The 16,665-nt window shown below is 52.0% G+C and overlaps 1 protein-coding gene and 1 long non-coding RNA gene across 4 annotated transcripts in view; both read right to left on the reverse strand.

Moving 5' to 3' along the window:
* SAMD11 (sterile alpha motif domain containing 11) overlaps positions 1-16,665 on the reverse strand; it is a 128,034-nt gene that overhangs the window by 44,805 nt on the left and 66,564 nt on the right. For 2 of the 3 annotated variants that reach the window (XM_084495024.1, XM_084495022.1), the window contains exon 6: positions 13,498-13,548. The exons of the other annotated variant lie outside the window; for it this stretch is intronic. In XM_084495024.1, coding sequence (XP_084351150.1) covers positions 13,498-13,548 — 51 coding nt within the window. The remainder of the gene's footprint in view (positions 1-13,497; positions 13,549-16,665) is intronic. 3 annotated transcript variants of the gene reach the window in all.
* LOC311422207 lies at positions 772-9,847 on the reverse strand. The gene is made up of 2 exons (XR_014685222.1): positions 9,302-9,847; positions 772-1,876 (listed from the first exon to the last, which is right to left on the reverse strand). It is a non-coding gene; the product is annotated as an uncharacterized lncRNA (long non-coding RNA).

Here is a 16,665-nt window from a genome sequence, read left to right on the forward strand (position 1 = left end):
TGCTGGATTTTTGTGCCCGCATCCCACGCAAAAAGCCCCCCTGTCTGAGCCCATCTCATGGACGTGCTCAGGTTTTGGGGCTGCCTCAACAGCTGGCACGGCACAGAAGTGATGCCCTCACCCAGGATGCAGGGTGCTCGGTTTGCTCTCAAGGCACAAGAAGTGTTTTCAAAAAGGCCAGTTGTTCCTCTTCTTCACACCCCCCCTAAATTGCTCCCATTTATCCCAGTGTACACAGAATGGGAAACAAACTGCTGGGCTCAGGGATCCAGCAGCAGAGGCAACGCAGGACTGAAGAGTGCTCCCCTGGAGGGAACACAACCAGAAAAAGAGTGTCTGGCTCGTGGGATACTGAGATGCAGAATTAAGATGCTTCAGGAATACCAGCATTCACCTGGCTGCTTGCACCACAAATTAATGCAGCTGAAGATGAGGCTTGAGGCTTCCTGGAAGGAAAAACCCAACAGGGGTGCGAGAGCATCGCCTCCGCAGCCCTCAAGAGCACAACTCTTGCCTGACCCCAGCGGGAAGGAGCCTGCCCTGGGGGGAACGGAGGGGACAGGTCCTGCCACGAGGAGGATTTCCCCCTCCGTGTGCTGAAGGGAGCAATTCCTCCCAGGTGCTCACTTGCAGCCCCAGCAGGGCACAGGCACGCTCTGCTCTTCCTTTGTCTCGTCTCCGCGTCGCTGCCGGGTGCCTGTTAATGCAGGCACCCCCCCCCCCCACGCACAAACACACATGCACACACAATCAGATTAAAGGTCTGATCCCTTCCAGTAGCATAATATTATATTTTAAAAACCGGATTAGAGAAGGGGGCTTGAGCAAGATACAGATCTCCTGAAAGGTCAAGGAGGAGACAAATAGCCTTCTGGAGGGCTGCAGGTTGCCATGGCAATGCTCAGTTTGCATGGGGTTTTGGTAATTAATGGTTTGGGGGCCCCCCACTAACACAGGTGTGTTTCACATGGTGTGAGGGATGGCTGCTCGGGCAGTTCCACCTCCCAGGTGCAAGTTGTGCTCTTGCAGTAAAACGAAGGGTGGCAAAGGGAGCACTTAGTGCCAGGGACTGCAGCAGGCTCCGGGTGTGTTTCTGACCGGGATGCGGCTCCGTGTTACTGCCATAACCTTCCTGAAGGCCTTTCTTCTGGCATCTGGCCCAGGATGACCGGAGCTCCGGTCAAAAGATGTGCTTTTCGGGTATTTCTGCTGTTTTGGTGGACCAAGTTTTACGAAGAGCTTGTGGCACAAGCACACTTGGGTGGCAATTTCAAATCCCGCGCAGCTCGATCCAGAACACCAAGCCTCGGCCGGACCTGTATCTGAACAGGGCACCTAAACGTGCCTGGTAAAGCTGAACTCCTTTTGTCGCTTTCAATTACAGCTGACGTGCTGCTGCTCCTTCTCTGAATCCCCCAGCCTGGGTTTGTGACATCAAACTTGGCAGCGGCGGGGAGCAGTAAGTGTTCAAAAAGGATGAGGATTTTGTGTGGCCAACTAGAAATGGATGCTGGTGAAGGAGTGACCCTGTCTCCACAAAGATGTCCCTCCTGATAAATAAAGGAAGGGTAGCAGCTGCCTAACAGCACTAAGGACTTCCCTCAAGGCCAACTCTGAAGCTCTGAGAGGCGCTGCAAGAGGCACAGATCTCGCGGTGAACCTGGCCTCACGGGCGCAAAGCTGGCGGTGGCACCGTGTGAGTGCTTCTTGATTATTGTGCTCCACGAAGCCTCGGAGAGGTAACCAGCCCACCGCCGTGCCATGTGTCTGTCCTGCCTCTGCCTTGCCCAGCTCTCCCCTGAAAAGAAGAGCCGAGGCTGCTGCAGGCTGCGTGCCATCCACCAGGACCCCCCCTCTGCCACCGGGCTCTGCCTCGCTGCCAAAAGCAACAGTTGGAGAAGTGGCTGGATATTATTATGGCTTGGGCAGTTTTCAAGTCCTAATGAAGCCAAGGCGCAGGAGCAACAGAGCCACTTACCAGGAACACGGGAAGGCTGTGAGAAAGGTTTTGGCTAAGTCACAAGGCGCAGAGCAGCTCACCAGCACCCTGCAACCCAAGCTGTGCTTGGTGCAAGCAGCAGCCACGCAGCTTAAAAGGCCGAGACCAACTGGCTCCTGGATTTTACCTGGATATGGCACGAGATGGAAGCTGCTCTCTAAGAGAACGGCCACCCGACCTCTGAGGGTGTTCCTAAAAACATTTTACCGATGACCTGTTGCACAAAATGAGAGAAGGGCAGGGGAGTGCATGTGCAGCAAGGGCTGTATGATGCCAGTTCCGTGCCAGGCATGGGAAAAAACAACAAAAATCTTCCTCTCCCCAAACCTCGCACCCAAATCCAGTGAGCACTGGCGCAGGACACACATCAGGGCTGACAGTCGAAAATTTCTGTCTCTCCCCGACGCTCTGACACAAGCAGCCCCCTCTGCAAAGCAGCAGAGAGCCGGACTAATCACTAATGGCTGCAAAAATTACCACTGGAGGAAAAAAAAGAAAAAAGCCACGTTGCTAATGGTCTCTCCGAACGCTCTGACTGCTGCACTGTCTGTGTTTAATGGCACCGGCTGCTCCTCTGTCTCCCCGGCGCTGGTGGCTCTGATGAGCCTCTCCCTGTGCCGGCAGCGTAATGCTCCACCAAAGCCACGCGATGGCTGCGGGAAAAAGGACCCCAGAGGATGGACAGACACATCAACAGCTGGGGGAAACGTCACCCCGACAGGAGCTGTCTGCCTGGGAGAGGATGCCACAGAAACCCACGGGCTCATCTGTGTTTTTGGCAGCGTGACCCCATCTGGTTGATGAGCCCCAATACCTGCCCGAGGAGGAGTCCCTCATTGGGACTGCCACCGAATTGGCAAATTTGCTGAGTGTGGCCGTCCCTTGGGACAGCCAAAATGAATTAGGAGGAGGCTGTGGTGGCCAGACGAGCAGCCATCCCACGGGGCTGACTTGTAGGAACAACAGGGCTGCTGCTGAGCAGCATCTGCAGCAGGAGCCCCTGACCAGCGGCGCCTGCAGCTCTTGCTCCAAGACCCCTTTTGGAGTGCGTCACAGAGGATGGAGCAGACCAGGATGGAGCAGGCACCTCCACCTCTTGTCCCCTCGAGGCAGGCTAAGCAGGGAGCTGCTGAGGAACGCCCCAGGGGACACCCGAACGGAGACACCACCACCCCAAAACGCTCACGAGGGTGGTGGCAGCTTCCGCTGATCATTAAGGCGAGGCGGATTCAGGCTGGGAGCAATGCCTTTTAAATGTGTTTCATTTACAGGCATTAGCAGCGACTGCATCTTTAACAAGGAGAAGGACGAGGAGACTAATGGATGGAGACAATTAACCAAAATATAAATCAGTGTCAGAGGCTCTGCAGCTCGCAGAGGCAGCCAGGCGCCCGCGGGGTCTGGCGATTCTCGCAACGCGCTGCTCCAAGTGACGGCAAAGAGTGACTGCACGGAGGGGGAGGGCGAGGGGAAGAGGAAAATTTGGTCGAAAATCAGATCCTTTTGAGCAACGGCTGCCTCCTGGTTTGCCGCAGCCCTCTCCAAATGAAGGAGGCTGCGGGAACCTCGCTCCAAGTGCCATGGTGCCCCGTTTTCCTCGCAGGGTGGGCCAGGATAAGCCCCGTGGGCCTTTTGGAGATCGCCCACCAGCAGCCTGATCACCGACAGCAGCCCTCTGGCCAGCCCAGAAGAAGAGCACCAACAACTGCAGGGAGGGAATTTCTTTCCCCTGCGGTGCAGCACCGCTCAGCCCTGCCCCAGGAAGGCTGCTCCAGCGGTTAGGATATTTAGCACGCGTTTGAGGCTCAAGCTGTCGCTTCTCTTCTGCTCCAATTTGCTGCCGGGCACGTCGCGGGGACGCACGTGGGCACGGAGAGAGTGGGAGGCAGCAGACACCAAGAGGCAACCCGGCACTACAGCAACAGGAGCTGCAGAGAGAGCTGAGATAAAACGAGGGAGGGATGCTCTCGGCAGACAGATTTCCTAGATCCAAAAGCGGCGAGGCGCTGTGCTGAGGAAATGGCAAAGGAACCTAGCACGGGATCAGCCTGGATCCGTCTTTTGCTAATATTTAATCAACCCAAAGGCAAGCTGTGAAAACCCGGTCAAAAACGCACGGGTGTCTTTGAAGGGATGCAAAGTAGGAGACTGATGCCAGGTTTGGAAGAGAAGAGAGGCTCAGAAAAGTAGCGCGGGAGGAAATAAAACTGAAAAATATTTCTTTTTAAATATGTTTCACCGGCTCTCCATCCCCTTAACGATCACTCAGTAACTGCAGGGATTATATTAAATTTTACTGATCAATACCGTTGCCATAAAACTGTCCCAACCCTCTGCCCCTCCCTCCAATAAAGAGAAAAAAAAAATCCAATATGCAAAAGGAGGGATGGCAGGGCCTGCAGAGGGGGAGACGCGAGGGCATTGATTGAGGCAGGGGGAGCTGGGGTGGGCGCACCGAGCACCTCCACGCAGCCCCCCCGGCTCAGCAGGGGCATGCAGGGTGTTCCTTCCCCTTCCTCGTCTGGATTTTTGTCTGGTTCAGGGACCTATTTCAGCAGCCCCCCTGGCTTGGGTACCAGAGCCACGCGCTGTTTGCTCTGCACTGACACCTCCCTGCGTCACAGACACCCACCTGAGCCAGGCTGAGTCCCTCGCCAGCACAACGCGAGTTTGCAGCTCCAAGGAAAAAAAACACTATTACCACAACGTGCAGCAACCACAGCGGTTTTTCTCCTTCTCCACCACCCTCCCCTCCTCTCCAGCCCCCCAGAAGACAAGATCCTGGTTCGGGGATGGGACAGGAGCGCTGCCAGAGGTGGCCAGCACCCAGCCGAGCCGCCGGGGTGGCCCGAAGCGCAGCCCACGCCCGGGGACGGGACGAGCATGTAAATGAGCCCGTGCCTGAGCGAGGGGAATAATGAGCTTTTTATGGAAGCCATTAAAAGGAAAACCCAGATTGGTCTATAAATACTGTTGCATCATTACAGCAGCGAGAAACAACCTTATGTAACAGCACGGCCACGCAATGGCAGGGCTGGGGGGAAATTACCACGCAGAGGCTCCTGCTTTTTTTTTTTGGTTAGCATTTTTTTTAAACCCACAACAGAACTGATTTCTGATTTCCAAAGCAACAAATACACTCCAAAAAAAATATAATAAAATCATCTTCTACCTCCCTACCGTGTGCGGGTGGACCTGGGGCTCGCTGGAAGGACAGAGGTGACCTGGGGACTGCCAGCACCGTGCTGCCACTGGAGAAATACCTGACTGCAGCTCCCCCATAAAATGCCACCAGCATCACTCCCTTCCCCGTAACATCCAGCCTCCGAGGGCTGTTTCAACACAGATTCATTGAGTTTAAGCCCCAGAAGGGACTGCTCTATCTGGCACATCCGACCTCCTGCACAGAACCTGCCAGCAAGGCTCACCCCGTAAGAGGGTAATAAAAAAACAGGTGCCCAGGTAATAAAAAAAAATCTCTGCCCCCCAGGAAGCAAAGAGAAAGCCTCCACCTCCAAACTCCAGGCACGCTCTGGATTCACAAAATAAAATGAATCCTCGCAGCTTCCTCCTTGCCAGCATTAACCAGTGAGAGGGGGAAAAAAAAATCAAGGGCATTTCGGAGGATGACCACTGTGACTCCCCACTACCCGCACGGCACCAGAGCAGTGCAGGCGTCACCGTTTTCTCACCCAACAGGGCTGGGAGTCACCTCGGGCTGTGAAATTCAGCACGAAGACTTTCTCCTCGGCATCCCTCGCCCATGCCCCGGCGTGGCCTTTGAGTGCCAGCGGGCCGCGCGCGGCCAGGCAAGGTCAGCGCCTCCGACAGCACCAGGCACTAAGCCCAGGGTGCCTGAGTCAGCAGGAGCAGGGGAGGGCTGGGGATCGGGGAAAGCTGGCAGCTCAGACCGACCGGGGGCTCTCCCCCTCCCTTCTCCCTGCTTATCACCTTGTGCACAGCACGAAACACCCGGCAGCAGCCCCCTAATCGCGCGGCGCGCAGCCAATACCTTCCCTCGCGGGTCGACGCCGGACACGACAGCCAGAGCAGGATAAGACCTCAAAGCTGGGCACAGGAGGATTTGGGTCAAGGATTTGAAGGCTGCGATCAGGCGACTAATAAAGAAGTGGCTGGGGCGGGGAAGGGGGGGAGCAGTGGAGTTTTGTTTCTCGGATGAACAATAGGCAGCGTGACCCGTGTCACTTTTCCAGCAGAGATGGGCAGATAAGCCCCAGGCGGGGAAGCTGGATGCTAGCAGGCTGCCTGCCTCCTGCAGACCTCTCCGTGCCACCCCTGCCCCCGTGCAAGGTGCCAAGAGGCTGGGAGGCGAGCTTGTGATGTGCTTTCTGCCTCTCTCTCCTGAATTCTCGAGCACATCTCCATCTTCTCCATTTGCTTCAAAACCCCAGACCTGGCGACACATCAGTAGCCAGCAGCGTCCAACAGCACCCGCACGTGCAGAACCCAACTGGGCTCTCCATGAACCCAGCTCAGTGCCCGCTGAAGGTAATGGAAAGTCTTCCCCTACCTCCACAGCCCTGAGAGCACAGTGTACCCCAGGAGAACTTTGCATCCTAGGCTGAAAACAGAGGCACGATTTCCAAAAAGCAAAGCTGAGGGAACGGTTGCCTTGCTTTCCATGGCCTCCTTGGTTATATTTTTATTGCTCGCTCTTCTGGTTGCCTCCTAATGCTTCATCATTGATAAAAAAAAAAAAAAACAACAACAACAACAAAAAAAACACCTCTCAATCACTCTCTGTCCTTCTTAGACATCAGTCTTACCAGACCTTCACGCATTTACCAGCATCCTGCTTCTCGCACACCTCCTTCTGCTGAGATGCCACCCATGGGGCATGGGCAAGAAGGGAAGGAAAGGGGAAAGGCAAGAGGAAAGCGAGCAAGTTTTACAAATTCAAGGGAGCTGAGACACCTGCAAGCCCCAACCCCAAGTGATACGGGCCTAATGCTCCCTGCAGACTTATCTCAGAAAAAAAAAAAAAGTCATCTTGCAATGTCCTGAGCAAAACGCTCATAAAATTTCATTAATGTTCATGACAGTTCATAAAAATGATCAGTGGAGCTGGCAACTCCAAAATGAGGTGGAAATAAGTTTAAAGATGTTTTTATTGTAATCCTGCTTCGTCATTCAGCTCGCCGCAAGCCCATAAATAAAAGGAAGATGGAACTACACGCTGGTGCTGGACTGGAGATGGTGAAGAGATAAAGCACCACCGGGACACAAAGGCAGTCACCGATGGCACCTGACTCTGATGGATGGTTTGACTTGTGCCCGTCTGGGAAGGTGCCACAAAAGCACTGGGCAAGGGGGATTTCCACTCAACATTTTAGCCTGGGATTTCCCTTCCTGCCTGCAGTAATGCCTAAGATCCTAAACCTCCCATGCTGGATCTCCAAACGCGTCCCATAAGCAGCACTTCCGAAATCCCAGCTCCTTGCCAGACCCCAGTCCCACCCAGCCGCTCCTGCTGCCTGCATGCAAGTGCAGGGAAGGGCTGAAAGATTCCTCTGCCTGCAGCACCAGAGAGCCTGGAGGGCCTGATTTTCCTCCTGACAGGTTTTTTGGCCGGTCTGATTTGCACCGAAATCAATGGGCTCGTCCCGCTGACGTGCGGAGCATTCCCAAAAGCCTTGGACTTGTCTGGATGCTGCGTTCCAGAGTTACTGAGTAATGGACAAACAGAAATGTTGTGCTCAGCCAATAAAAGGAACGTGTCGCTGACATGCAGCTGGTGTGCCTAATGGATATGAGGTCCCTTAAATATCCCCAATTCTACTCATTCTCTCAATTCATTAAGCCGCCCGCTTTGAACTGACGAAATATTGAAACACTCAGATGAGTGATTTTAAATGGGTGATAAGGTGCAGGTTTAGGCAACGAGCAGCGGGAGCTGGTGATCCCCAGGAATCACTCCCATACCCAACGCATTAAGGGCAAGGCAGACTTAAGCAGGAATCCTTTCAATTTCCCAGCAAGGTGTGAGGAGGGCAGTCAGGAAACCTTCTCTTCCAGAAACATGCCCTTGGAGTTTTGATCCAGCAGGAGGACACTGCTGTATGCTGCTGAAATGCATCAGGAATGCTCCCCAAAAGCTGCAGCCAAGGCTACAACCCCTCAACACTATCCCAAGGCCTTAGGATGCCTTCATAGGTTTGGTTTCTTTCAGCTGCCCTACAACAGGTCCATTAGACCCCATCAAACGCAATATCCTACACACTGCTGTAAAGAGATGAAAACATTTGGGGGATAAACACAGAGAGCATCACTCTTGCACAAACATCCCCCCGTGCCTTGCAGGTATCTAAGAGCTTTTCTCACCTACCTTACGTGAAATATAATCACATTCTTCTAGCTTCAAAATGAAGGCTGAAAGTGGTTTATGAGACCTCTCCACCTTCACCATCTCTCTGAATCTCTGCCAGTACCTAAATGCCCTCTTTCTCCAACCCACCCCAACACCAAATGAAGCTTTCTGTGCATGAATATAAGAGCAAAGCTAATGAAATACTGATGAAATAATTATTTCAAATGAAATAATGCTTTTCAGAAAGCCAATACACTGACGTTCTCCTCCCCACTCATCCATTCCTCCCTACAGGTACATTCACCCCAGAACCTGCATGAAGAAGGCCCCAGATAACTCCAGACCTACAGGGAAGGGAGAAGCAAAAGCCACCTGGCTAATTCTGCTCTGCACAACTCCTTGGAAAGCCCAGACCTAACTCAGGTGGGCCCTAGGGAGCCCAGGGCACAGCACCACAAGCCAATTCCAGAGCTAATTTCCACCAGTGCCTTCCAGCGAGGTGGTGTCCCAGAATGATTTTCTCCTCTGCCATCCTTTTGAAGGTTGTAAGTTTGCAAAAAGAAGGGAAAGCAAATACTTTACAGCACAGAGCCTGAAGGCTGTGACATTGCCATCTGAAGCCCTCACCAAGCAGCCAACGGAGGATTGGGCTCCTAATGAAGACCTGGCAGCTCCTCCCATTTCATCTCAGTGCTCACACGGATGCTTTGTGGGGGCTCAGGCAAGCAAAGCACAGGTTGCTCGTACCTTCCTACAGCCCTGGAGGCTGAGCTCCTTGGCTCAACCTTCCCACGTGCTCTTCATTCTGACCCCGTGTGCTCTGCCAGCACCCATCAGTTCCACAGATTTGGTAGGGCTTTACTCGATTTCTTGTCTTCCAGTCAAACAAAAGAGCGCGTCCATTTGCTTGGGCAGCTATTGTCTAAAACCGAACAGGTATGTCCCTGTTTGATGAACAAACCCTGCTCACCCACCTGGAAAGCCTTTTCCTTCCAATGCATTGTCCCTGCACGGCCAGGCATTGCCTGCCAGCAGCAGCGTTGGCCAGGAGCTTCCTTGTGCTTATCGGCTTTGCCTTCGGGAAGCACGTCCTGGTGCAGAGCTTTAACTTAAAACAGCCACAAAGGTGAGAGCTCTTTGGATATTCCGCCAGGATGAGGATTAAAACCTTTCTGTAGGCAGTCTACATCCCAAAGCCACAGCAGAAGTAAGCTGGAAGGGCCAAATTCAGCATCATTTACAAGTAAACATTTCTGACCAATCTCAGCTCTTTTGGCTGTTCTCCTCCCCTGCTTTCCTCTCCTCTCCCAGAGCATCTTCCAAAGAAATGAGCTAAATCAGTGGATTTCCGTTTCTCCTGACCCATTTCCCAGGTATTTTTCATCCCTTTCTTGCACCCAGCCTGCTCAGCTCACTGCTCTCCTCCTTCTTGAGGAACCCTTTTCATTCTTCCTTAAATACCCCTTTCTAAACAGGACACAGCTGCACCCCACAGACCAAACCTGCGGCAATCCAGTCACAGCACGGCTGCTTCAACTCTGCCCTGGCTCTGAGGGTTTATGTCAGGGAGAAATTCACATGGCAAGGCCCACGAAGTATGTTTTAGGCACATTTAAACACACACACGAGATGCCCAGGCTCTTGGCCAAAAACATATTCTACCTAAAGCATATCCTAATCTGGTCCGTGCCCATCCAGAAAGGCTGGCTGCATACCGCTGTAATCTTTGTTTAAACTGTGCTTGTTCCATGCAGTTTATTTGCTCTGGGCACACGATGTCTCTGTTTTCCTTCCATGTCCTTATGCAGCCCTCATGCAGAGCATACCTGGAAGAAATTATCCCCTGGGAGGCCCAGAAAGCTTGGAGTGTCCCCTCAAGCGGCTTTGTCTCCATGCAGCAGTCAGGAGACTCTTCTTGCTTCCTCCTGCCTCTTTGTCACTGCTTTACACCTGCCTAAAAGTTCTTCGTTTCTAAAGACAGAAAGGCTGCCTTGGGTTTTGCTTCAGAGTTTGCTCACCTTGCAGCCAGAAGGAAGAGCACGTGGCTGAACGTCGCGCTGCACAGCTCCGTGCCCAGCTACGCTCCGTGCCTTTTCGTGCAGCTTTCACCAAATTCATTTCATCTTTATTCCTACCGTTCTTTAACATGGTCAACACGAAACACCTCTCAAACGTCCTTGCAGACGGGGCTGGTTTAATTGCGCTGACAGCAGCTGGATGGGCACCGAGTTTCTCCACCCTGAGCAGCATCACAGCGTGCTGTTAACACCCACAGCCTCTTATCTATTTCTCACTCACCTCCCTCAAGATATCGAGTGGCAACAAAGGGAAGGAAAATCCCTTTCCTCCCTGGAACTCCTTTTTATTCCACTATTTCTTTCTGTGCTGTGCCCCAGCCACAGCAAGGTAACCCTGCCCGTGGTGCTGAGCACCTGGGACTCGCTGAAATCCAGGCTTTCACCTCGTGCTCACAGTTTCAGAACTTGACAGGCTCGTCTTGAACAACTTTAACACATTTCAGCAAATTATTCAACGAACGGGATGTCCATGCAAGGGAATTCTACCTCGAACAGGCAATTTTAAAGGAAGGGTAGCTGTAAACAAAACCTCGAAGCCAGTGTTATCTTCAAAGCTGGAAAGGGAAGGGAGCAAAGCAGCTGGCAAGCCAAGGAGAGATCCTAATCTCCCCTTTCAGGACAATGCCCATATCTCAAGATTTGGGTTCTCTGCACTGAATGCCTTGTGCCCAATTACACCCAATTAGTGTCTTTATCCAGGGCAACACAGCCAGCAAACCCAATAATCCAGGTACCCTCTGACAGCTTGAATAGGAAGATCAAAGGCACGACAAAGAGGCAGGTAAATTCAGACGGCAGCTCTCGGACCTTCTTGATTTTGTGGCCAAGGGGGGTTCACACAGGTGTGGTGCATCATTACGATTCCCTGGCCTGGGTTTGGGGTGACCTGTGCAACTGCCCGGCGCTGAATTATGCAGGTCACTGAGAAGGAAGGTCAGCCAAAGCTTTCTGCCACCCCACGATGTATTTCAGATCCTCCAGGTGTTTTACAGAGCTGCGATGGCAACTTCGGTCGCTTAAATACATACAACTTTTTTTTTTTTTTTTTTTTCTGGACTAAACAAAGAGCCCAGAAATTATTCCCTTTGCTTCATAGCTTAACGCGGGTTGTCTTCTTCTGAAACAGCCAGATGGGCACAGCTCCTGCTAGCTGGACTAACCATACACAGCAGCACAACTTGTGCCCCCAGGGGAACCACCGATGTCCCCACCAGGCCAGAGCTAAGCTGAAGGGAGCCAACAGGCTGGGGGAGCCCAGGAGGTGTATTTGCTTCCCTAAAAGACAGAGCATTATTTTATTCCGTGCATCGCAGCTTCAGAAATATTTCCTTTTAAGATGGGGATTCTCATTTCCAAAGGTGTTTGCACCCTCAGCTGCAGCTGTATTAACCTGCAGGATCGTTGTTCATATGGCTATTAATTAAGGCTCGTGGCAGCACTTCCATTACAAACCTCTGCCTTTTAGGAGTTTATAACTCAGCCATAAAACTTTGCTCCAGGCTGAAATTTATCATGAAAAGGTCTGCCTGGAAGGAATCCATTCTTTTGTATTTTCGAGTCCCAAAAGCTTACAGCAACAAAACAGGGATTTTACTCTAAAGGCTGCCATGCAAAAAAAAAAAAAAAAAAAAAAAAAAAAAAAAAAAAAAAAAAACCCTTTCAGCTGCTTTTTTTACAGGGGTGCTGGGTGAGCTGTGCCTTCTAGACTGGCTCCTTGATGCTTAGTGATCAGGGTGGGGTTTTTATATGCTTAACATTGAGGATTTAGGAATTACGGGGTTTTGTGCTTAAGGGCCAAAGTCTGTGCTTACTCAAATACCAGTGAATCCTCGCCTCTGCCCTCGCCCATTCCCCACTGGCACACGAACCAGCAGCAGAGCCTGGGCTGCTCTGGGCCCTACCTCCTCCTGTGGTGTCCCCAGAAGCTTCACAGCTGCACAAATCTTTTTTTTTGCTGTTCTTTTAGAAAACAAGCAGCACCTGCCAGGCTCAACCTTTTCGCCCAAATGGGGCAACCAAGTTTAGAACGGGAATTTCAAAATGCCAGTTTTCTTTTTCAAATGCAGAGACCAGTATCTTCAGCTAGATTTTTAAAGCATTAGAGAAGTTGATGACTACCGGCAACACAGAAAATGCACTATTGAACACAATGCCCCGAGCAACAACTGACCACATCAGAGGTCACAATGCAATTTTAACATTTATACCTGGATATCTCTGATTCAGGAACTTGCACCTTGTTGGGGCATCTGCTACTGCAGGAAACCAGACCTCAAAACCAACAGACAGGATTGGTTTGGCAATCCTTCTGCTCTTACAATTCCAATTTCAATATGATTTCTTTTACTTATGCTTCATAAAATACTCATTTTTTTCAATGCCCGCTTTCTCCCAAGTTACCACATTAATACTCTTGCACCGCATTTTGCAGCTGCAGCTCAGCCAGCTCAGACTTCACCCTGCAAAAAGCAGAGTCCTGATGGCTCCAGGAGTTTCTACTGCAGTATGACCTCTATGCACAGCAGCTGGATGCCTACAGATGTAATTTTTCCAGGAGCAGGGTGGCTCAGCGTTATCATATTGTTATCCAAGCACTGCCATCCGGTGATTTTGCTCCCTGCAGCCACAGGCCCACCTTTTAAGGCTGCAATGCTTTAAGCTAAGTTTCGGAGCGACTCGGGAGCATCCTTGGCCTTCAGTGAGCCTTTTGTGCAAAGGATCACTTCTGCAAATGAGATGCAGCCTCTCGTATCAGCTGTGAAATTGTACATTGGGGTCACCCCAATCCCACATTCTTCCAAAAAGGGACTAGAGCAAGCATATATCAAAAATGGTAACAGGCTTTCTTTACAAGGCTAATCAACTCTCCCTTCCAACACAGCAGTGTTTCCCCCCAGAGACAACTTTCCCCCAAATAAAAGAACAAAAGGAAGGGTATTTGGGAAGGGGAGAAAAAGGAAGAAAGGAGGAAGAGAAACCCCCCCCAGCACCGACAGTCAGAAATGTTCATTTACATCTGACAGCATCCACACGCCAGTAACATAGCAGAAACTCTTCGCCTACCATACAAAGAGGGTGCCCCAAAATGGTACCTGCAAGAGGTCTCTCGGAAGGAGATGTTTAAATCCCAGTGGGTGTGTATCCTGTTAACAAACAAACAGAGAGGTCAATGGCACAGGCTGAACGCTGCATCTCTTTGCCATTTTAAGAGCAGCTCCATCACGACCACCCACCCGCGCTCCTCTCGGGCTCCCAACCCCTCTGCCACAGCCTGCGAGGGGCTCAGCTCCCCCAGCAGGTCTCCCAGAGCTGTAAATGAGACCCGCAGGTGAGCTCCCTGCCAGGCACAGGGGCTGCAAGATGCTGTCTCAACCGAGAGGGCACGTTCAGAGGGAGCAGCAAGGGCTAAGCGGTGACATTTCCTGAAGAGAACCCAAATACGGCCGCTCCGCGTTCCCTCCTCCGCGCCCGCCCCAGCTGTAAATAAATTATTAGCAATTTCCCACCTCGGAAATTAATTTCACATACTCTGTCACTCTGCCTGCTGACAAGCAGGAAAAGCAGAGCCGAGATGAACAACATCCTAAATGAAGGCAGGGCGGCCAAGGGGGCTGGGTTTTGCCGTTTGCTTTTTTTTTTTTGATTTTTTTTTTTTGTTTTTTTTCCCTCTTTGCTACCCTTTCCAACAGGACAGCATCCGCACTGACCCAGAGGGCTAAGGCAGACGTTGAGACCTTCTGTGGTCCAGCATCTCCAGCGGATAGCAGGGGCAGAACCTCCGAGGAGGGCTGTGCCCACCGGTGGCTCTCCGCGGCGGCGTGATTGATGAGGAGCCCAGCCAGCTGAGACCGAAGCCGCACGCGAGCCCAGCTCCTCGCACGATGCTGCTCCCTCTCAGCATCTTCCTGCGAGCCTGCAGCTCGGCTCCTGCAGCCCCAGGTTCCCAAAAGCACTGAAGAGCAGCGCCGGCAAGCATCACACGCGGCGAGGCCAAATGGGTTTTTGCGCATTTTGGGCGTCCCCGCGGCGCTCCTGCCCCTGTCCCCAGCTGGAGGAAGCAGCCGCGTGTGGCTGAAGAGTCCAGGAAAAGCCTGATCCAAAGGCTGCCGAGGCAAAAGGGACCCGTTCTGGTTTGAATGTGCCCTGAATTGGGCCAGCAAGCACTTAAGCATGAGCGGGGAAGTCAATGGGACGGAACCCAGGGCTGAGTGGCTGCTCAAGTGCTTTCCTGACCGGGTGCCCCTGCTGCAGCCTGGTTCAGAAATCAGCTGCAAGCAATGCTCAGCACGGAAATAATTCCACAGCCGAGGCACAGGGCTTTACTAACACGGGGTTTTACTAACACGATCCCTGTCCTCTGTGCTCTCCCTGCAGGACTGGCTGCTCTCCGCGTGGTTCTTTCAGGGGTGAGTACTTCTTTTAGGGGGTTGTTAGATTTTATTAGATATTAAGTTCCAGCAATAAAGCTGTGCTCAGAACTGTACTTATTAGTTCCACGTGTACCTCCCTTTTCCTATTTTACCCTTTCCTCATATGCAACGGTTTAGAAAACCTACCCCAGCTTTCCCCCTTCCCAACTTTCCATCTTCCCAGCTTTTTATTTGCAAACAGAAGTGGCAAAAGGCGAATCCCAGCTACTGAGCCTACAGCAGGTAACGATTGTTCTTCAAAGTTAAAATTCAGCCAACATTGGAGAACTTCTGGGAAAGCAAAGGCCAAATGGGGGCACTGAGTAACATCTCCATGAGCAGATCTTGGTCCGACTGGGACATGTTTGGACTTCCCAGGTAAGCTGATGTGAATCCAAAGCAAAATGAAGCCAGCCCAAGCTCTCCTGGTCCTTCTGGCACAGAAGAGAGTGCGGTTGGTGAGGGTGGGAAGCCTGATTTTGCACTGCTCCACAAAATCCCTGACTTCTTGCACACACAGACCTCCAGGAGACCCCTTTAATTGCAGCTCAGCACCTTGCACGAGGCTGCTCAGACCCTGGCAGCTGCCCTGTGGAAGTGGGGAGAGCTCCAAACACTGCCCAGCCACCAACTGCTGGCAAGGGAGCCTGAAAAAGGCCCTCGTGCTTCTCCTGTCTCCGTCTATAAAACATCCCTCAGTGCTCTTAAAAAATAAAAGGCAAGAGAAAAGGGACAATCATCCCGCTGGAGGGTTTGGTGCTGAGCTATAGGTAGGCTAAGCACTGTGTTTGCCTAGCTAAAACTCCACGGTCCCTTTCCTGATGAAAAAAAAATGCCGATTTGGAAAGGCAGCAAGCACCGTTTGGGGTCCAGCAGTGGGCCATGGGGTGCTCGGGGGTCCCGGTCCACCAGCGAGCTCCACAAAACACAGCTCCTCGTGGTCTGCAGCAGGCTGGATGGATCCTGGTGGTGCTGAGCACCAGGGGAAGGCAGGGCTCCTAAGGAGGCTTCGCCCAGCTCAGCTTCAAAGCTTCAGAGAGCTGTGAGTGGCAGGGAGGGACGGGCTGGTAGGAAAGGCAGAGCTCAGATCCACGCAGAGACAGCTATCTGCCGAGATGGATAATTAAACACCCATATTTAGACAAATGAATAGGTGAGAATGAAATTAAATCCTAATTATCTTTTTTTTTTGGGGGGGGGTGGAGGGAGGGACGGGGAGCAGAACCAAGCACTCCTTCCACGTCCCTGCGCCGTTATCACCAATTAGATTGCTGAGGCTAATGTACATTTTGCTTTAACGGGTTATTCATCCAATTGAAATCAAATTACTAATAATTTGCAAGCTATCAGCTGCACAAGCCCGTCCTTGGGTCGTATAGAGAATGGTGAGCGGGAGATGGTTCCCTGCAAATTAATAACAGAAAAGGAGGGGGGGAAATTAAAAACAGGCAGGCAGGGCGGCCGCTTCCAGCTCTCCCAGCTCTTCACCATCCCAAGATTTCAGGGGTAGTGTGGTCAGGTAGAAGGAATCCAGCACAAAAATGCCCCGATGGGTCCTGTGGCAGCAGGAACCCATCGAAGGCAGGGCCAAGGCACTCGGAGGGTGTAAGCAGGAGGCTCACAAACCTCTGGGTCGGGCACCCCAGCAAGGAGGGACCTGAGTGTCAGGGCTCGGTCTGTACCAAGAGTGAAATCACTCATAAACGTACGTGAAACCGAAAAAAAAAAAAAGGGATTTAACAGGAAGGGCTGAGGCTGCTCGAGTCATCTCTGGAGCCTGCATTGGAATGAGAAGCCAACCCAGAAAAGAAAGCGACAGAGCTGGCAAAATACGGGAGAGCAGCTGGGATA

Source organism: Aythya ferina (genome assembly GCF_964211825.1).
Source record: "Aythya ferina genome assembly, chromosome: 21".
NCBI lineage: Eukaryota > Metazoa > Chordata > Aves > Anseriformes > Anatidae > Aythya > Aythya ferina.